The 15,905-nt window shown below is 39.3% G+C and overlaps 1 protein-coding gene and 1 non-coding gene across 2 annotated transcripts; both read right to left on the minus strand.

The window, feature by feature from the left end:
- Positions 1–1,838: 1,838 nt before the first annotated feature.
- On the minus strand, positions 1,839–13,886 carry TMIGD1 (transmembrane and immunoglobulin domain containing 1). The gene is made up of 6 exons (XM_068531692.1): positions 13,789–13,886; positions 11,865–12,143; positions 8,060–8,338; positions 3,279–3,382; positions 2,419–2,459; positions 1,839–1,867 (listed from the first exon to the last, which is right to left on the minus strand). The coding sequence occupies exons 1-6, from the start codon at positions 13,868–13,870 to the stop codon at positions 1,864–1,866; spliced, it is 789 nt and encodes a 262-aa protein (XP_068387793.1). The 5' UTR covers positions 13,871–13,886; the 3' UTR covers positions 1,839–1,863.
- Positions 5,226–5,298, minus strand: TRNAG-GCC (transfer RNA glycine (anticodon GCC)). The gene has a single exon. It is a non-coding gene; the product is annotated as a tRNA-Gly (tRNA).
- Positions 13,887–15,905: the final 2,019 nt, after the last annotated feature.

Raw genomic sequence — 15,905 nt, forward strand, 5'->3', positions numbered from 1 at the left:
GGCAAAATGAGAGGCAATGACTATTTGTAATATGGCTGTGCTCTGTTAAAACTAGTTCAGGTTGCTTCTCTGTGCTAACGTACAAGGTCATTGTATTTAACAAGGGTGAAGAAACTCTTTCCTGATGACCTGTAATTCTCAAGGATATTTATGTGTCCTTGAACAAAGATGGTTCATAACTCTGCTAGGTGGGGCAAAGGTATTACATTTTCAGTCTTTCTTGCCAACTCCTTTAGACAATTAACTGAACTATGTGGGGATCTTCTGAGGATCACAGAATTTTCACGCTAAAATGAAAATGAATCTTAATCCTCCTCTTAATCCAACCTCCTTATTTTCCAAAGGCCCAAGAGGGGGAAAAGCGCTTGCCCAAGGTAACACAGCCAAGACTGGAACTCAGATCTCCTGATTCCAAGTCCAATGAAATATGTTAAGTTTTTCTGTTTCCTCTTCCACTTTAAACTATCCCACCCCACCATTTTTTAATTTCTCGTTTCCAGGGTTCCACTTAATTGTCTAACCTTTCAGATTTTCACAATCCTCCTACCTTATCCTTACAGCATTTTCACAGGGCTTCCAAATTCTAATTTGAGAAACCCTGAATGAGGGACATGATCTGAAGGCTTCCCCACAAAACCTACTAGGGCCTCCAAGAAGACAGAGAAATCTGTGAACCACAGTTTTTAATGGTCTCTCTCCATTTCATGCTGACGTTTCCAAGGAAGCAAAGAGGAGCCTAACAGGAGGATGTGTCTGTCCTTCTTAGAAACAAAAGACTGTTAAGATTTAATACATTCTGCTCATTTCTTCTCTTTGCTTCTACGGCAATAAAGGGATTTTAACCACCTGTCTGACAGCAGCTCTCTCTCTTTCTCTTTCGCTGTGGCACATTTAGCTCCTGCAACACTAGACAAAAAAATTTTTTCTAAGATACAGTGAGAGCACAGCAGAGACAATCAAGGGTGCTTCTGGCCAAGGCTGCCTCTCCCTATAACCCAACCCAGTTGTGTGGGAAACTGAAGCAGAGACTCTTACAGGGAAAAATATGAAGAAAGAATGGAAGTGGGGAAAGTCAGAGATAAATAATAAGAGAGCTGCAATTTTAAAGTGAGGTATATGAGAAGAGTACAGGCTGATTCATATTATCGCTGGATCTATGCAAATGGTATGCAAAAAGAACAAAGGATACTAGGAAACAAACATGGTATCCCCTGTCCCCTGACGTTTTCATCTTCATCACCACACAAAACTCACAAAGTTTGTGACTGTCAACCACAATAAGATGAGAAAAATAAGGACATATGTTGTTTTTTATAATACTGAATTTTTTCCATTTAAAGGAATACCTTATATTCTGAGATTATATCCTTCCTTTTTCAGTCCTAGAACATTTCTTTTTTGAAATGACAGTGAAGGTAGATATAATTGATATTACTTATGTGTTTCCTTGGCAACTTTAGAAATTGATCCCTCTATGTTGCCCCATCCCCCAGTTTTTTTTTGGTAGTGTACTGATTTGTGAAACCCAAATGTCTGTTAATCTCCTACCTAGAAGAATACACACTAAATGTGAATGGTTACCAATCTTTTCAGGACAAATTTCAATTAATTAACATATCCTTCAAGGAGAAGACTTTAAAAATCTTATCTTTCAATCTTTACAGCTTTCTTCCTGAAAGTGTTCTTGCAAGTATATTAAATTAGTCATAACAACTGCTGCTAAGTGCTTAATGAAACACTTCATAACCTCTGACAATTTGACAGGAATGAATTTAATAATAGCAATAAATACAGATGGGACTACATAAATCAAGGAGGTCCTGATGCAAAACTCTTGCTGTATTAGATGTCATCTTGGCTTTTTCATCTGAAATGAATCAAGAAATTAATTATAATGGTGATCACAACACTAAGAAAAAAAATCGAAACAAAATTCATACTCTTGGAAAGAATGCCTCTGTTCTTTTTAGCCACTGCCCACTTCAGGTATGCTGGAGCCAACAGTCTGAAGCAAGCTCCAAAGAGAAGGTGGTATTTAGAATGAGGAATGTGGCTTCTGACCTGGTTGTGAAGGAGAATGCAGCAGTGGCTTCCCCCAGGGTAAGCTCTCTCAGACATTTACATTGTGTGGCAATAAAAGGCAGTTGCACAAGCATTAGCCTGAAATTGCTTAAAGAAAGAGTAGGCTCAAGACCAAAGGTGTTATCAGTTCTAGGCAACCTTCCAACCTAGCCTCACCTGTCTTCCTCTAAAGTGGAGGCAGATTCTCCTCCACCCTCCATTCTCCTCTGAACCACTTCACCTTCTAGCACCTTCCATCTCAGGAGGAGTTTGCCCAGGATGGGCTTTATGATGCACACCACTGACTGCTACCCATCTGCTTATGGAAGATCATTAACCCCAGCCCAGAGTACTTACAGAGCTGTTCTGCTTTGAAGATCTTTATCCTTTATGCAGAGCTAAAAGCAAACATGACAAGGGCAATGAATTTGCCTGTTTTGCTAAGGCCCATGGATAAACATTTTGAATGCATCAAGGTGGCTCAAGGGACAGGAAACCCACATGTCTGTTAATCGTCTATGTAGAAAAATACATACCAATACAGAGGTGGCTGGGAATACAGCCACCTCTGCACTGGTCTAGGTCTTATTTCTTTGACCACATTAATCATTTTTATTTAACCTAAGAAAATGTAATTCCACACTGGCCTTTCCTTAGAGGCTTTCTGCCACGTTTGCCTGCCTTTGGCACTGGATTAACTGGTGGAGTCAAATGCATAGCATTAACCTATGCATGCAGGTCCTCTGCATCACGCTAACCAACAAGGTTAACCATTCAGCAATTCAAACTCCAGCCCACCACAGCCAGGGCATGTGGCTGTACTCAAGAGGTGAGCAGTAAGTGCCATCTTTTTCACACAGATCTCTGAATCCAGAGCAGATGTGCCTCTATATTTATTTATTTATTTATTGTACCAAAGGAACCATAGCAACAATAAAGAGAAATTTAAAAGGAAGAAAAAATCAGCACCTACTTCTAACACCACAGCTATTTTCATTCAGGTCTTGTCCATATGAACTTCTATTCTTCTACTCTATTCTTCGTAAAGCTGTACTCATAATAGATGTACAATTTGTATTCCCTTGAGCAACTTCCATTTTAGATCTCATGGTAGAGAGACCAGATTGTTCAAGTATGTTTCCTAATTCTATAGTCACTTATATAGCCAGTTCTCTGCCTTTATTTAGATGACTTTTTAGCTTAGAATACTTAGATACCTTCATTATTCTTTTTCTTCTGGCAATCAGTCCGAATAACATGGTCAGAAAGACCACAATACATGCAGCAATAATGGGTTCTATTGGTACAGATGAAGCTTTATCTGTTGGAAGCGTAAAACACAGGAAACGAGAAAGTTAACATTTATATGCTTCTAATTTATGTACTTCTAGTATGTCCCAGCCACGGTGCCTTGCACTTAACATTTTTCCTCTTAATTAAAATTCTCCAAACAATCCTGAAGAGTATTATTATCATTTTTTTTTATAGGCGAGGAACCAGGGGCTTTGAGTTTACTTGTCCAAAGTCACAGAACTAGTAACTAGCAGAGACAGGCTTTGAATCCATTCCTTCTTGGAAGGATAATTTACTGTAATATGAATAACTCCCCAAAGTCAGATCATTTTGTGCTTGATCCATAATTTTTGCCATGCAGAAGGCAGAAGTAGGCTGAAATCAATGTTTTTTCCTGCCATTCGAAAAGCCTGAAAGATGTTGGGAGGTATCCTCGAGGGAGAAAGAGAGGGAGGAAGGTTTTAAGAGCAAGAAGAGAAAAGGTGAGGAAGCTGCTGGACTAAGGAGAGAGGAACAGTGGGACCCTTGTAGCTGTGCTGTGATAGTGCCCCAAGTAGGTGACAAGACATTATACAGGGTGGCTGCATAGTGCCCCTAGGAAAGTAGAATGCTAAGCATCAGCCTTCCCAACCCTGGCAAAGATTTTCATCTTTCTCTAAATGATATGGAAGAACAGAGAGTCTACTTCTAACTTGGGCTAGGAAGACACCAGCCACCTAGAAGTGAAAGCCCATTCCCTTGTTTTATGAACACCAGGTAAGCTCAGAGCCATTTTGTACTACAGGTGCAGTCCCTGTGCTTGTAAGCTTTCCAAGAGCCTATGAAAATATTTGAGACCGGAAAAAAAAAAGTATTGGCTCCAAAATATGAAAATAAAGTGGCAAAGGTAATCAAAATTCATAAATGTTTAAGCATCTATAAAATGTAACTTTGTGTCGACTATCACCCAACTGTTAAATAATAATAATAACATTTAAAACTTAAGAACCAAATTAATAACTTATTTATAGAAAAATTCAAAATGTATGCAAGTTTTAAATACCCTTTCAAATTTTTACAGCCAAAAAGTATCCTCAATACTTCATTTTAATATATTTTATATGGGGTGAAACTTACAAAAGTAATAGTGCTAAGGTCAACAAAGGTATTTAAATGACTCTGTCTAAGCTCCTGGATTCTGATGCCACCCTAGGAGGGAAAGGGGCTCCAATCATGGCTAATATAAAATTTTTGGAATTTATAGGAAATAAAGAGTGTGCTATTTATTGTATAATTGAGTTTGTAGAGTGAATGAAATCAATAGATTTTTGCTAAATGACTACTGTGTGTTAGGTGCTGTTCTTAGCCCTGAAAAAATAGGACAGGCATGGAAGGCTCCTGTCTCTGAGGAGCTCATATTCTAGTGGGAGAGACTGACATTAAAAAAAAAAACTACTGCAGATTGAGATAGTGTTGTAAAGGACAAAGTGTTATGAGATAGTATATGAAAGGTGAAAGGAAGAGAGAAGGGGAAGAGAAGACTTTTGATTAATCTAATTTCAAAGCCCAAGCCCTATATGCCTCAAGATTATGAAATGGGGTTTATCCCTCCATAATTGTATGAGACACTAACTGTTTACCTTTTAACTGTTTTCTTCTCCATTATGTGTCCAGCTCAGGATAATTTTAGGGAGTAGATTAAGCATCCTTTACTTTTGCTCTCTTTTGGCTGTTGCTAAAAATTATTTTCATGAGGGTATGGGTGGCACCAACCCTCTGGAGAAGCTCTGCTCAATGGGATTTCTTTTTTTTTTTTTAATATTTATTTATTTGGCTGCACTGGGTCTTAGTTGCGGCATGCGGGATCTTTAGTTGCAGCATGTGGGATCTAGTTCCCTGACCAGGGATTGAACCCGGGCACCCTGCATTGGCAGTGCAGAGTCTTAGCCACTGGACCACCAGGGAAGTCCCTGGGACTTCTTGTAAACCCTGACTCTGTAATAACCAGCCCTGGGACACACCAAAGGGCCTCTTACTGGGGACCCCATGAACTTACAGTGCCAAGGAAAGATGTCAAAATGAAGAAGAGGCAAAGGTGGTACAGTTGGGGGAAAAAGTCAGAACTCAGTCATAGATCAGAATATTTTTGCCAAGCTGAATAAAATGAAGCCACACGTGACAGCTTTCACTCCATAAACAAACTGAAATAAACTGCCTGACCCGCTGGCTCACTTTGGATTCCAAGTTTCTGTTGCAAGTGAGTTTGGAAAGTGTAACTGCATCTCTTCCTTTTACTCTCTTATTTATAACCAGATCTGGTATTTCCCCCCAACCCATCCCAGCCCATATTCATTATGGTAAAATAATCTTAACACGTGGCTAAAATCTTGTGCTCAAGAAAAGATCCGTGTTGTCATTTCTCACTTTGCACGGCCTCATTTAGAAACTACCCCACTGAGCCGTGAAGCTGGGAGAGCTCATGGCAAACCTGGCATTTAGCCTGAGCACCAGCATCGGAGTGCTTATGCTCCTAAGGCAGCCAATAGCCAGGCAAGTAATAACGCAGGAAGAAATGAGAAAAACCAGTTGGTTTGGAAGAGCTCAACCCAAAACAGGATTCTGCCCACCTGAAAGCTAATTTGCCAAGCTGGCATCCTGCTTGCCACACAAGCTGTATGTTGTTTTTTTTAAAATGTTATTTATTTATTTATTTTTGGTTGTATTGGGTCTTCGTTTCTGTGCGAGGGCTTTCTCTAGTTGTGGCAAGCGGGGACCACTCTTCATCGCAGTGCGCGGGCCTCTCACTATCGCAGCCTCTCTTGTTGCGGAGCACAGGATCCAGACGCGCAGGCTCAGTAGTTGTGGCTCACGGGCCCAGTTGCTCCGCGGCATGTGGGATCTTCCCAGACCAGGGCTGGATCCTGTGTCCCCTGCATTGGCAGGCAGATTCTCAACCACTGCGCCACCGGGGAAGCCCAAGCTGTATGCTTAATGTGACATAGAGCAATTATGATTCTTTCTTAACCAAGAGTTTGTGGGTTTGGTTTTTAAAGCAAGTAGCCCCTGGGCATACTGTCACTGTTCTGCAAGACAAATTACTGAACGCACCAGTAATCACAGTGATGGGCATTCAACTGGCAGCCCTTCCTACCCACCAGCCACTCTATTGATACAGTAATAAGAAGCCCTATGGTCATATGTCCAATGCTTCTTGCTGGGGTTCAGTTGGCTTCCTGAGGACTGGCAAGAAAGGCAATGAGTGGCACAGAGAGGCCAATGACAAAGTGAATGATGTTCTAACAAGATATAGGAGCCTCAGCTTGTTTGGCTGCTTCTAGCATTCTGGCCCCAGACCAGGAAATGTGTGCGTGAGCATTATCTACATCTGCCACTCCAGGTATCTCGCCTTCCTCTTTCTATATGAGTGAGAAATAAGAGGAGGGAAAGACACTTGGAGCTTCTTTTGTTCCTTGTTATCGCAGAGATCATAAACCTGGGTAGAAGAAGCATGAAGCCAAGAGAAAGAAGCTGTTTCCCCCATTCTCCCCCACTCCCTTTTCTGATTAGCCTATAGGTTACAACTTCAGAGTTAGGGGTGATTTTATAGATCTATTTTCTTATCTAGTCAGTATATTTTTCCTCTATGTGTTTATGACTTCTCTTCTCTTTGTCACTAAGCTGTTAACTCAAAAGTCCTGTTCCAGATTTCCCTGGTGGCGCAGTGGTTAAGAATCCGTCTGCCCATGCAGGGAACATGGGTTTCAACCCCAGTCCGGGAAGATCCCACATGCCGCGGAGCAACTAAGCCCGTGCGCCACGACTACTGAGCCTGCGCGCCACAACTACTGAGTCCGCGTGCCACAACTGCTGAAGCCTGCACGCCTAGGGCCCTTGCTCCGCAACAAGAGAAGCCACCGCAACGAGAAGCCCACGCACCGCAACGAAGAGTAGCCCCCGCTCGCCGCAACTAGAGAAAGCCCGTGCGCAGCAATGAAGACCCAACACAGCCAAATAAAAAAAAAAAAGTCCAGTTCCTACAAACCTTGTTGCCCAGGAAAATTCATGGAAATACTCCTCCATAAAAGCCAACCAGAACTGTCTTCTACTACTTGATTCTAGAAAAGGACCTTTGCTCAAAAAGCAGTATCCTATATGGAATGGGAATAATCCCCCTAAAAGAAATAACTAGAATTCCTTGGATCGAGATAATTCTCCAAAGAAAATCCTAGCTACTAATCATAATTGTCATCATCATTCGTTGTCACAAAAAATATTTACTGAGCATCTCTCTGAGTTTTGTACTATGCTAGATATTACTTAAAAAGAGAGTTACCTTTGTGGATGGACCTCAAAAGTATTAAGCTCTCTGTCGATTTGACAGAGAAAGACAAATACTGTATGTTATCAATTATATGTGCAAAAAAAAAATAAATGAATGTATAAAACAAAACAGAAACAGACTCACAGATATAGAAAACAAACTAGTGGATACCAGTGAGGAGAGGGAAGGAGGGAAGGGCAAGATAGGGCTATAGGATTATGAGACACAAACTCTGTGTATAAGCAACAAGGATATATTGTACAACACAGGGAAATATAGCCATTGTTTTGCAATAATGTGAAAGGGAGTATAATCTATAAAAATATTAAATCACTATGCTGTACACCTGAAACTAACATAATATGGTAAATCAACTATATTTCAGTAAATAAACAAGAGAGTTACCTTTCACAATAAGGTGAAAGTCCTTGGTCTTCGTTTCCATAAGTGAATTTGCAATACAGCTGTAGGTTCCGTTGTCAGATTTCTTGACTTTGGTGATTGACAGTTGAAGATACTCACTTGTCTGTTGGAGTTGGTGATGGTTTTTCTCTAAATTCAAGACGCCACTGTTTTTGTACCACATCATTTGAGCCTGGGGGTTGGATTTCACATTGCAAACCAACTTCACATCACTGCCTTCCTCAGCTGTTTGGAAGTCGTTGCCACTTAGGAGAGGAGGAACTGCAAGATGCAAGCATTTAAGTCTAATTAGCAGATAAGCAATAGTTTATTGCCAGTGTTCAACATGTCCCTTCAGTCTATCTCATGTAGTCTTTCATTTATTTGACAAAAATTTATTGAGTACCTACTGTATGACAAGCACTGGGCTAGGAGCCAGGGATACAATGGTAAATAACATACACCCATTTTCAAACTTAATAGCACTTTTAATGTGGTGGGGAAGACAAACCATGAAACAAATGTATATAATAATGAATCTGTATTAAGTAGACAATTTGTAACACATGGAAGAATACCCATACTTGCCCTGGCCAGAGATTTACCAATGCATATTTGCATTTCCTCAATGATCTTCTAGAAATAATGTCCTTCTCTCAGAAGGCACTCCAATCGTGGCAACTCTGGCATCCATGGAAGAAGAGCATAACCTCGAGTCCCTCTCAACCTTCTGTGTGAGCAACTTCTTATTCCCTTTGTGATAAGGACATCTGTAGACCCATAGATTGTCAAACACATTTATCTTCACCAAATAATTCCAACCCTTACTACCACCAGGGCTTTCCAACATCTAGGGGGAGAAATGGTTGAGCTGACTCTCTCCTCTTCTCCATGCTCCTTGCATTTTTTTGGCCAAGGTACAGAAGAGTAATAAAATGCATGAAAAGTGGGCAGTAGGAAAGAGATAGATGCAGAGAAGGAGGGAAAAAAGGAGCTTGTATAATCTGCACACTGAATAATTAGACCCTGAGTAGGCTGTGCTATTAATAGCTCTCTCAGAAGAATGACATTTTAGTGCTCTTTGGAATGTGTTTGAATTCTGTATCCATGTCCAACAAGAATGTTATATGGTATTCAGATAGTTGTTCCTTTTTATTTAACTATTTAAAATTAATTTTTAAGCATATCGGCTCTATATGAGCATTCCCTTTTAAAAGTATCAGTACATTTCAGATAAAGTTAAGGTCCTCCTTGACTCCATCCTGGTCACTTCCTGACTCCCCAGAGACACCCAGTGCTATGAGTTTGATGTAAATACTTGCAGATCTTCTTTTTTTTAATAGTATTTTAAAAATACATATGATATACCCATAGGAAATATATTGTATTGTTCTAGGAGGGTGAGAAGTGTTTACATAAAAGACTTCACTCTCTCACAATTGCATGCTTTGAGATATATTCATGTTGAACCACAGAATTCCAGCTCATTGCTTTTAGAGTGCTATAGTATAATATCTGACTCTTTAATTATTTTATTTTGATGGGCATCAGGTTATTTTCATTTTAAAATGCTAAACAGTGCTTCAGTAAACATCCTTGTAAAAAAAAAGAATGGGCTCAGGACAAAACCCTGTGTAGTGGCTATAATCTAAAGACTAAAAGCAAAAGCAAGGAGAAAAATGTGACCAAATATTCAGCAAATATTTGAATAAAATCTGAAAGGAAAAGTCAAAAAAAAATCCTTGTATATGTCTCTTTATGCATATGTGCATATATTTCTCTAAGGTTAACATCTCAAAGCAGAAACGCTGGGTCATAGGGTAGGTGCACTTTAAATTTTGATAGATATTGCAAAAGAGGTGGTCTCAATTTATACTTTCAGCAACAACGTATAAAAGAAGTTTCTGGGGCTTCCCCGGTGGCGCAGTGGTTGAGAATCCGCCTGCCAATGCAGGGGACACGGGTTCGATCCCTGGTCCGGGAAGATGCCGCGGAGCAAGTAAGCCCGTGCGCCACGACTACTGAGCCTGCGCTCTAGAGCCTGCAAGCCACAACTACTGAGTCCGTGTGCCACAACTACTGAAGCCTGCACGCCTAGGGCCCTTGCTCCGCAACAAGAGAAGCCACTGCAATGAGAAGCCCACGCACCGCAACGAAGAGTAGCCCCCGCTCGCCGCAACTAGAGAAAGCCCGTGCACAGCAACGAAGACCCAACACAGCCAAAAAAATAAATTAAAAAAAAAAAAAAAAAAGTTTCTGCACACCCTCCTCCAAATAGTGTATTATCAAGCTTCCATTGAGTTCTTGGTCTGCAATTTATAACAATAATCCATAATACTTCTCAAGATTGTACATGATATTCTTGTCACTTTATGACCTTATCTTGATTTATTGATTGATGAGTTTGTGTCAGTTATTGTCACTGTGAATCACTGACCAATTGGTTTTTTTTCTATATATGTGCAACGATGATAATATTAAATGTAGAATCAGGCTGGAAAACTGAAAATCATTTTTTTAAGCCACTGAATCATATTATCGGCATTTCTCCTGTGTCTCTCTTAAGAAGGTACAATGGAAAGAGCACTAGATTAGGAGCCTGGGGATTTGTGTTCTGTTCTCAGCTCCAGATGTGATAATTAGGGCCTTCATTCTGGGCCTCAGTTTCCTCGTCTGTCATTTTATAAGGATTACAAAAGCTCCAAGGTATGCTGATAGTCTTGGATTCTAACAAAGTTGCCAAGAGATAGCTTGTTAAAAATCACATTTTATCAATTCATAGGAAATAAAAAACAAAGCTCTTTTGCCCAGAAACATGTAAATGATTCACTCTGGAAGCTCAAGCTGCAGGATGCTGGCAGATTCCAGCACTGGATTCCTTGACATTTTTCCCACCCTTTTATCTCAAGAACAATGGCATCAATTTTTCACAGAAAAGTTTGCTGAGCTCATGGGATCAAATGGCTTTGACATTTTATTACTAGGTTCCAAGTCCAGAGCTCTTTCTACCAGACCACACCATATTATCACCCTTACTCACATCACCCCTCGCCACACTACCCACACCCCCCTCATGTAGAACCAGTTTTCCACCCAAACCATCTACATGATCACCTCCATAAACTCATTCAAAGGATGACAACCTCAGATAGTTCCACCAATGGGTTACCAGTACCTGGAACCCAAATATCAAAGAGCTTCACCTTTGAGGGTTTAAGGTGATGTTAAAAGATTCCCAATGAATATCTTTCTAAGTAGAACACAAAAGCTAGAAAAACTTGGTAAGAAAGAAAAGATTGGTAATTTTAAATACACAAACATTTAAAATTTCAATATGGCAAAAAAAAGAACTATTTTAGAATGTCAAAAATAAATAGACGAAATACTTATCATTCAAAATGACAAAAGGCTAATTTCCTTAATGTACAAAGCACTTATACAAATCAATAAGAAAAAGGCAAATAACCCAATAGAAAAATGGGTAAAGGACATGAGCAAGCATTTTGCAGACAAGAACCATGAAAAGCTAATGCATTTACGAAAAGGTGAACACCCTCATTCCTGATTTAGAAAATGAAAATAAAATTTCAAGTCAGGCTGGCAGATTCTTAGAGCTTGAGGATACTCAGGCTCATGAGGGTGTGGGAAACAGGCACCCTCATGCGTTGTTGTGGGATCATAAATAGGGCAATTGGGCAGTATCAAGCAAATGTTAAAATACACATACTCTTTAGACCCAGAGTTCATCTACCACGTAGTGTAGTACAGACAACACAGACTAACTAGCAGTTTCTTTCCCCTCACTCACAAGTGACATTCAGCACCACTGAGATGGACGTCGACTGATTCCTTCTCAGCTTGCAGGTAAAGGTGATACCGTTGTCATTTTCACTGATGGAAGTGACACAGACAGAGCTTGAGTTGATTTTGTTTCCAGATTTCAAATCCACTCTCCCATCTTCGCGGTACCAGAGAAGTTCTTCTTCTCTGGTATGGTTTTGAACAGCACAGTTCAGAGATTCTTCGAGGCCAGACTCAGTGTCCAGAATATAGTTTTCAGTTTTACCATTCACAGTTAAAACAGAACCTGGGAGTGCAGGAAGAAACTATTAAGATAGAGTGAACAATCTAAATGACCAGAACAATCTAATTAGACCATAATTAGAGAATTGGTTAAATATATTACATCAGTACAATGAAATGCTCTGCAATGATTAAAAATAGTCATATTGAGCTATGTGATTTTACAAGGAAAAGATCGAAAAGGATTATTAATTTAAAAAAGGAAAAGGTTAAAAAATGATGGTTACCAAATTTTGCTGCACATTGGAATCATCTGGGGATCTTCAAAAACGTACTGATGCCTGGCTCCCACCCCCAGACGTTCTGACTAATTAATATTAGTGTAACCTGGGCACTGGGGTTTTAAAGAAGCTCCCAGGCGATTCTAGTATGCAGAGAAGTTTGAGAACCACTGGGTTAGAAAACAATATGTATGGAATTACCCCATTTATACACACACACACACACGCATATACATATATATATATGTATACATATATATGTATGGACAAATCTTGGGAAAATCCTATCTATATATTGACTAGGATTGATAAAAAATAGAGAAAATGGTGGAGAAATAGTTACCAGATCTAAATTGTTTATTTCAAGTGCTTGGAAATAGCATAGTAAGGGGATGGGAGTGGGGAAATACAAAGGAGAAAGAAAGAGCAAAATGGAAAAATATTTAAGACATAATATTAGGTGAATAGGCAGAATGTAAAGTACATCTCTAACAATTCCTATAAATATATCAAAATTGAATATGCATATGGGCAAAAGCTAATTTGAAAACATTTTTGATTAGATGATGGGATTATAGACAAATTTGGTTTTGTATATCTGATGTTTCACTATTATACTGACAGTGTAGTAAAATAAGATGTTTAAACATCTGTGGTTTGTGTGGTAAAGTTGTTGTTGTGGGGTGGATGATCAGGATATATAGCAGTTAATTTTTACCTCTGATTTTTAGAAATCCATTGTAACATACCAAAATTTCAGTTTGTACTTTCCTCATTTAGAAGCAAGTAACAAAGCTAAAAAATGACTTTAGCTGCCACAAACTGGCCCCCTATATATCATTTGTTAATATAGTCTGTAAATGCATTAACTTTTCCTTTAAAAAGCATGAACTACTGGTGATTGCTGCCTAGCATTTTTTTTAAAACCTGGAAGAATATACATCAAAACGTTGAGTGGTTATCTCTTGATGATGGGATTTGGGGGGATTTTTACTTTTCTTTATTCTTTTATATATTTCCTAACTTATATTACAATGACTGCTTATCACTTTTTAAATCAAGAAGGAAAAAGGTATTTCCAGGTTGGGGTGGGGAGCAAACGCAGAAAAGATTTTCGTGTATGTTGTATGCTCAAATAAAGAGCAGAGGTTTATTTTAGATATGATTAGTAATGAAATACATTAAAATGTAGGAAAATTCTGGCTGTGGCTCTGGAGAGAATAAAATACTTCACCCTGTCTTATAATATTAGAACCATAAAAATATTTTTCCACTTAATTTTTCAGTATTTTATCTGACTTCTGTACTCTGAACCATACCAACTGTATAATCATTCCAGTTTGGATTTTGTAATTTCCCAAAGCCCCCAATCATTTTATAATCTGAAATTTTCTTTATTTAAAAAGAGGCCCAAAAGTATTAACTTACTTGTCATCTCATGTGGCAGAAATAAAATCGCTAAGAGAAGAAATCTGTACATTTGCATTAGGTTGCTGGTCTTCCATGCCATGTTTAATGAATTTAAGTCTGATCTGCTGGGGAAAAAGAGCGCATTTGATTCTGCACTTTGGTCTACACTGAGCTTATGAACCTTCCTCTTGTCTATTATATACTTAAAATAAAGTCCCAGATGAGTCATCCCAGTTATAATGGTACTATTTCTAGTTTTTAATTAAACAATCTTGTCTGACTACTAAGTTCAAAGTACTTCTAGTATTAGGGGTTTTTTAAAAGACAGCAAAACACGAAACCACAAGGAAATAGGCCATAAAATAGAGGGCAGCTACAGAGCAGCCCCCGGGAAGGTGAAACCAGTCTTCCCCAGAGACATTGATAGAATGTCATTTTAACAGTAGGAAAAGTGAAATTTCCTTTCTGCTCAGGTAGCCTCTGCTGAACAAAGTAATTCTTGTCTTGAAAGCCTCTCTTGGGTCATTTTTCATAAAGTTGCTCTCTGTTAATAGAGGGTTTTTGAAACTGTTCCAAATCCCATAGATTCAAATGGTTTGCACCTTAGAAAAGACTCAATTCGAACGTGGCCTCTAGTTTTGTTTTTTTCTTAAGATTTATTTATTATTTATTTATTTTTGGCTGTGTCGGGTCTTAGTTGCAGCGCATGGGATCTTTGTTGTGGTGCGTGGGCTTCTCTCTAGTTGTGGCGCGCAGGCTTAGTTGCCCCGCGACATGTGGGATCTTAGTTCCCTGACCAAGGACTGAACCCACGTTCCCTGCGTTGTAAGGCAGATTCTTTACCACTGGACCACCAGTGAAGTCCCAGCCTCAAGCTTTAAACCACATTAATCTCTGCTTTCCCCCTGCCCTCTACTCCCTCATAACACTCTTCCCCCTTGACCCAGTATGGGTTAAAAAGAATAAGTAACAAAGGCCTCTTTTCTCCCTTCTTCTGCGCTTTTCCTGCTGCCATCTCTCTCCCAAAGATATTCCCTGCTTCCATCAGGGAGAAACATGTATTTATTACTTCCTTTCAGGAGTTATCACTATAAATACAGTAGAAACACATATGGAATGTTTTCTAAGCAACAGGCAGTGTGCTAAACCCTTTACATACATTATTTCGATCTCAGTTAAGCCCCTAACAAGCTTCTTGAGGTCATTTGTAAAGGTTTTGAGAGATTATATAATTTGACCAAATGTCAAATTACATAATCTGTAAATGTCAGGGTGACGATTCTAACCCAGGACTCCTAAAACAACGTTCTTCACCATGCTGCTGCCTAGGTGAATATTATCTTCCTTAAAGAAACTGCTGTTAATCCCTTCCCATCCCTGTCCAATCCAAAGACCTCAGCAACTTGGAGTTTTGTCCTCTTAACACAAATATTAATCTTCAAGAGCTGGAACATACCTATGACTTTTGGGGGTTGGCTCTGCTCCTCCCCATCCCAGGCCTGTCCTGCCAGGAGCAAGTTTCATTCCTGCCAGGCTCACTCTTTCTGGCTGGCAAGTCTTCATCAATCTTTCAGTAAGATGCTATTAGAAATAATATTGATTCTTTTATAATTTAAAAATTTTGTCAATAAGATTTCCAATACAGCACTGTTAACAGTGATGATTTCAGAATTTGGTCATTAATAGAGTTTTCTCAAGCACTATCCACTGTAGGTGCTTAGTAAACAGTGAGAGTGTGGCCTTCTTAGCAGACCTCACCCTACCCTATTAAGGAGGATGATTGCTGTCTCCCTTTCTCTTCCACCTCATTAAGACAACAACTTTTCAAAATGAATTTCTCTCACTTGACTTGTTTTTAATTTTCATGACTCCCTACTTTCTATACAAGACAAAGTCTTACCACTTACCCACTGAGCTCTGAAAGCTGACTTCTGTGGCCAATCGTTCCTCCGTCTGGGAATCCTGAATCCTTTTCCTTTTACCATCTTTATAATACTTGAATTTGAACACTTTATGACAGTAGGGTCAAGTAAATAAGATACATTGGGTTCAAAGTCTGTTTCTCTTTGTGGATTCTTAGAGAAGACAGTAATTGGGAAAGGCATCTTCCTAAGATCCAAGTTTTTCTGTGTACT

This window comes from Eschrichtius robustus, chromosome 20, assembly GCF_028021215.1.
Source record: "Eschrichtius robustus isolate mEscRob2 chromosome 20, mEscRob2.pri, whole genome shotgun sequence".
Classification (NCBI taxonomy): domain Eukaryota; kingdom Metazoa; phylum Chordata; class Mammalia; order Artiodactyla; family Eschrichtiidae; genus Eschrichtius; species Eschrichtius robustus.

Coding starts and splice junctions, on each gene's coding strand:
- TMIGD1 (XM_068531692.1), bottom strand. CDS start 13,870: ATGGCATGGAAGACCAGCAACCTAATGCAAATGTACAGATTTCTTCTC. Junction 12,144..13,788: donor TCTGCCACATGAGATGACAA/GTAAGTTAATAC, acceptor CTGCACTCCCAG/GTTCTGTTTTAACTGTGAAT. Junction 2,460..3,278: donor GAAGAAAAAGAATAATGAAG/GTATCTAAGTAT, acceptor GTTTGCTTTTAG/CTCTGCATAAAGGATAAAGA.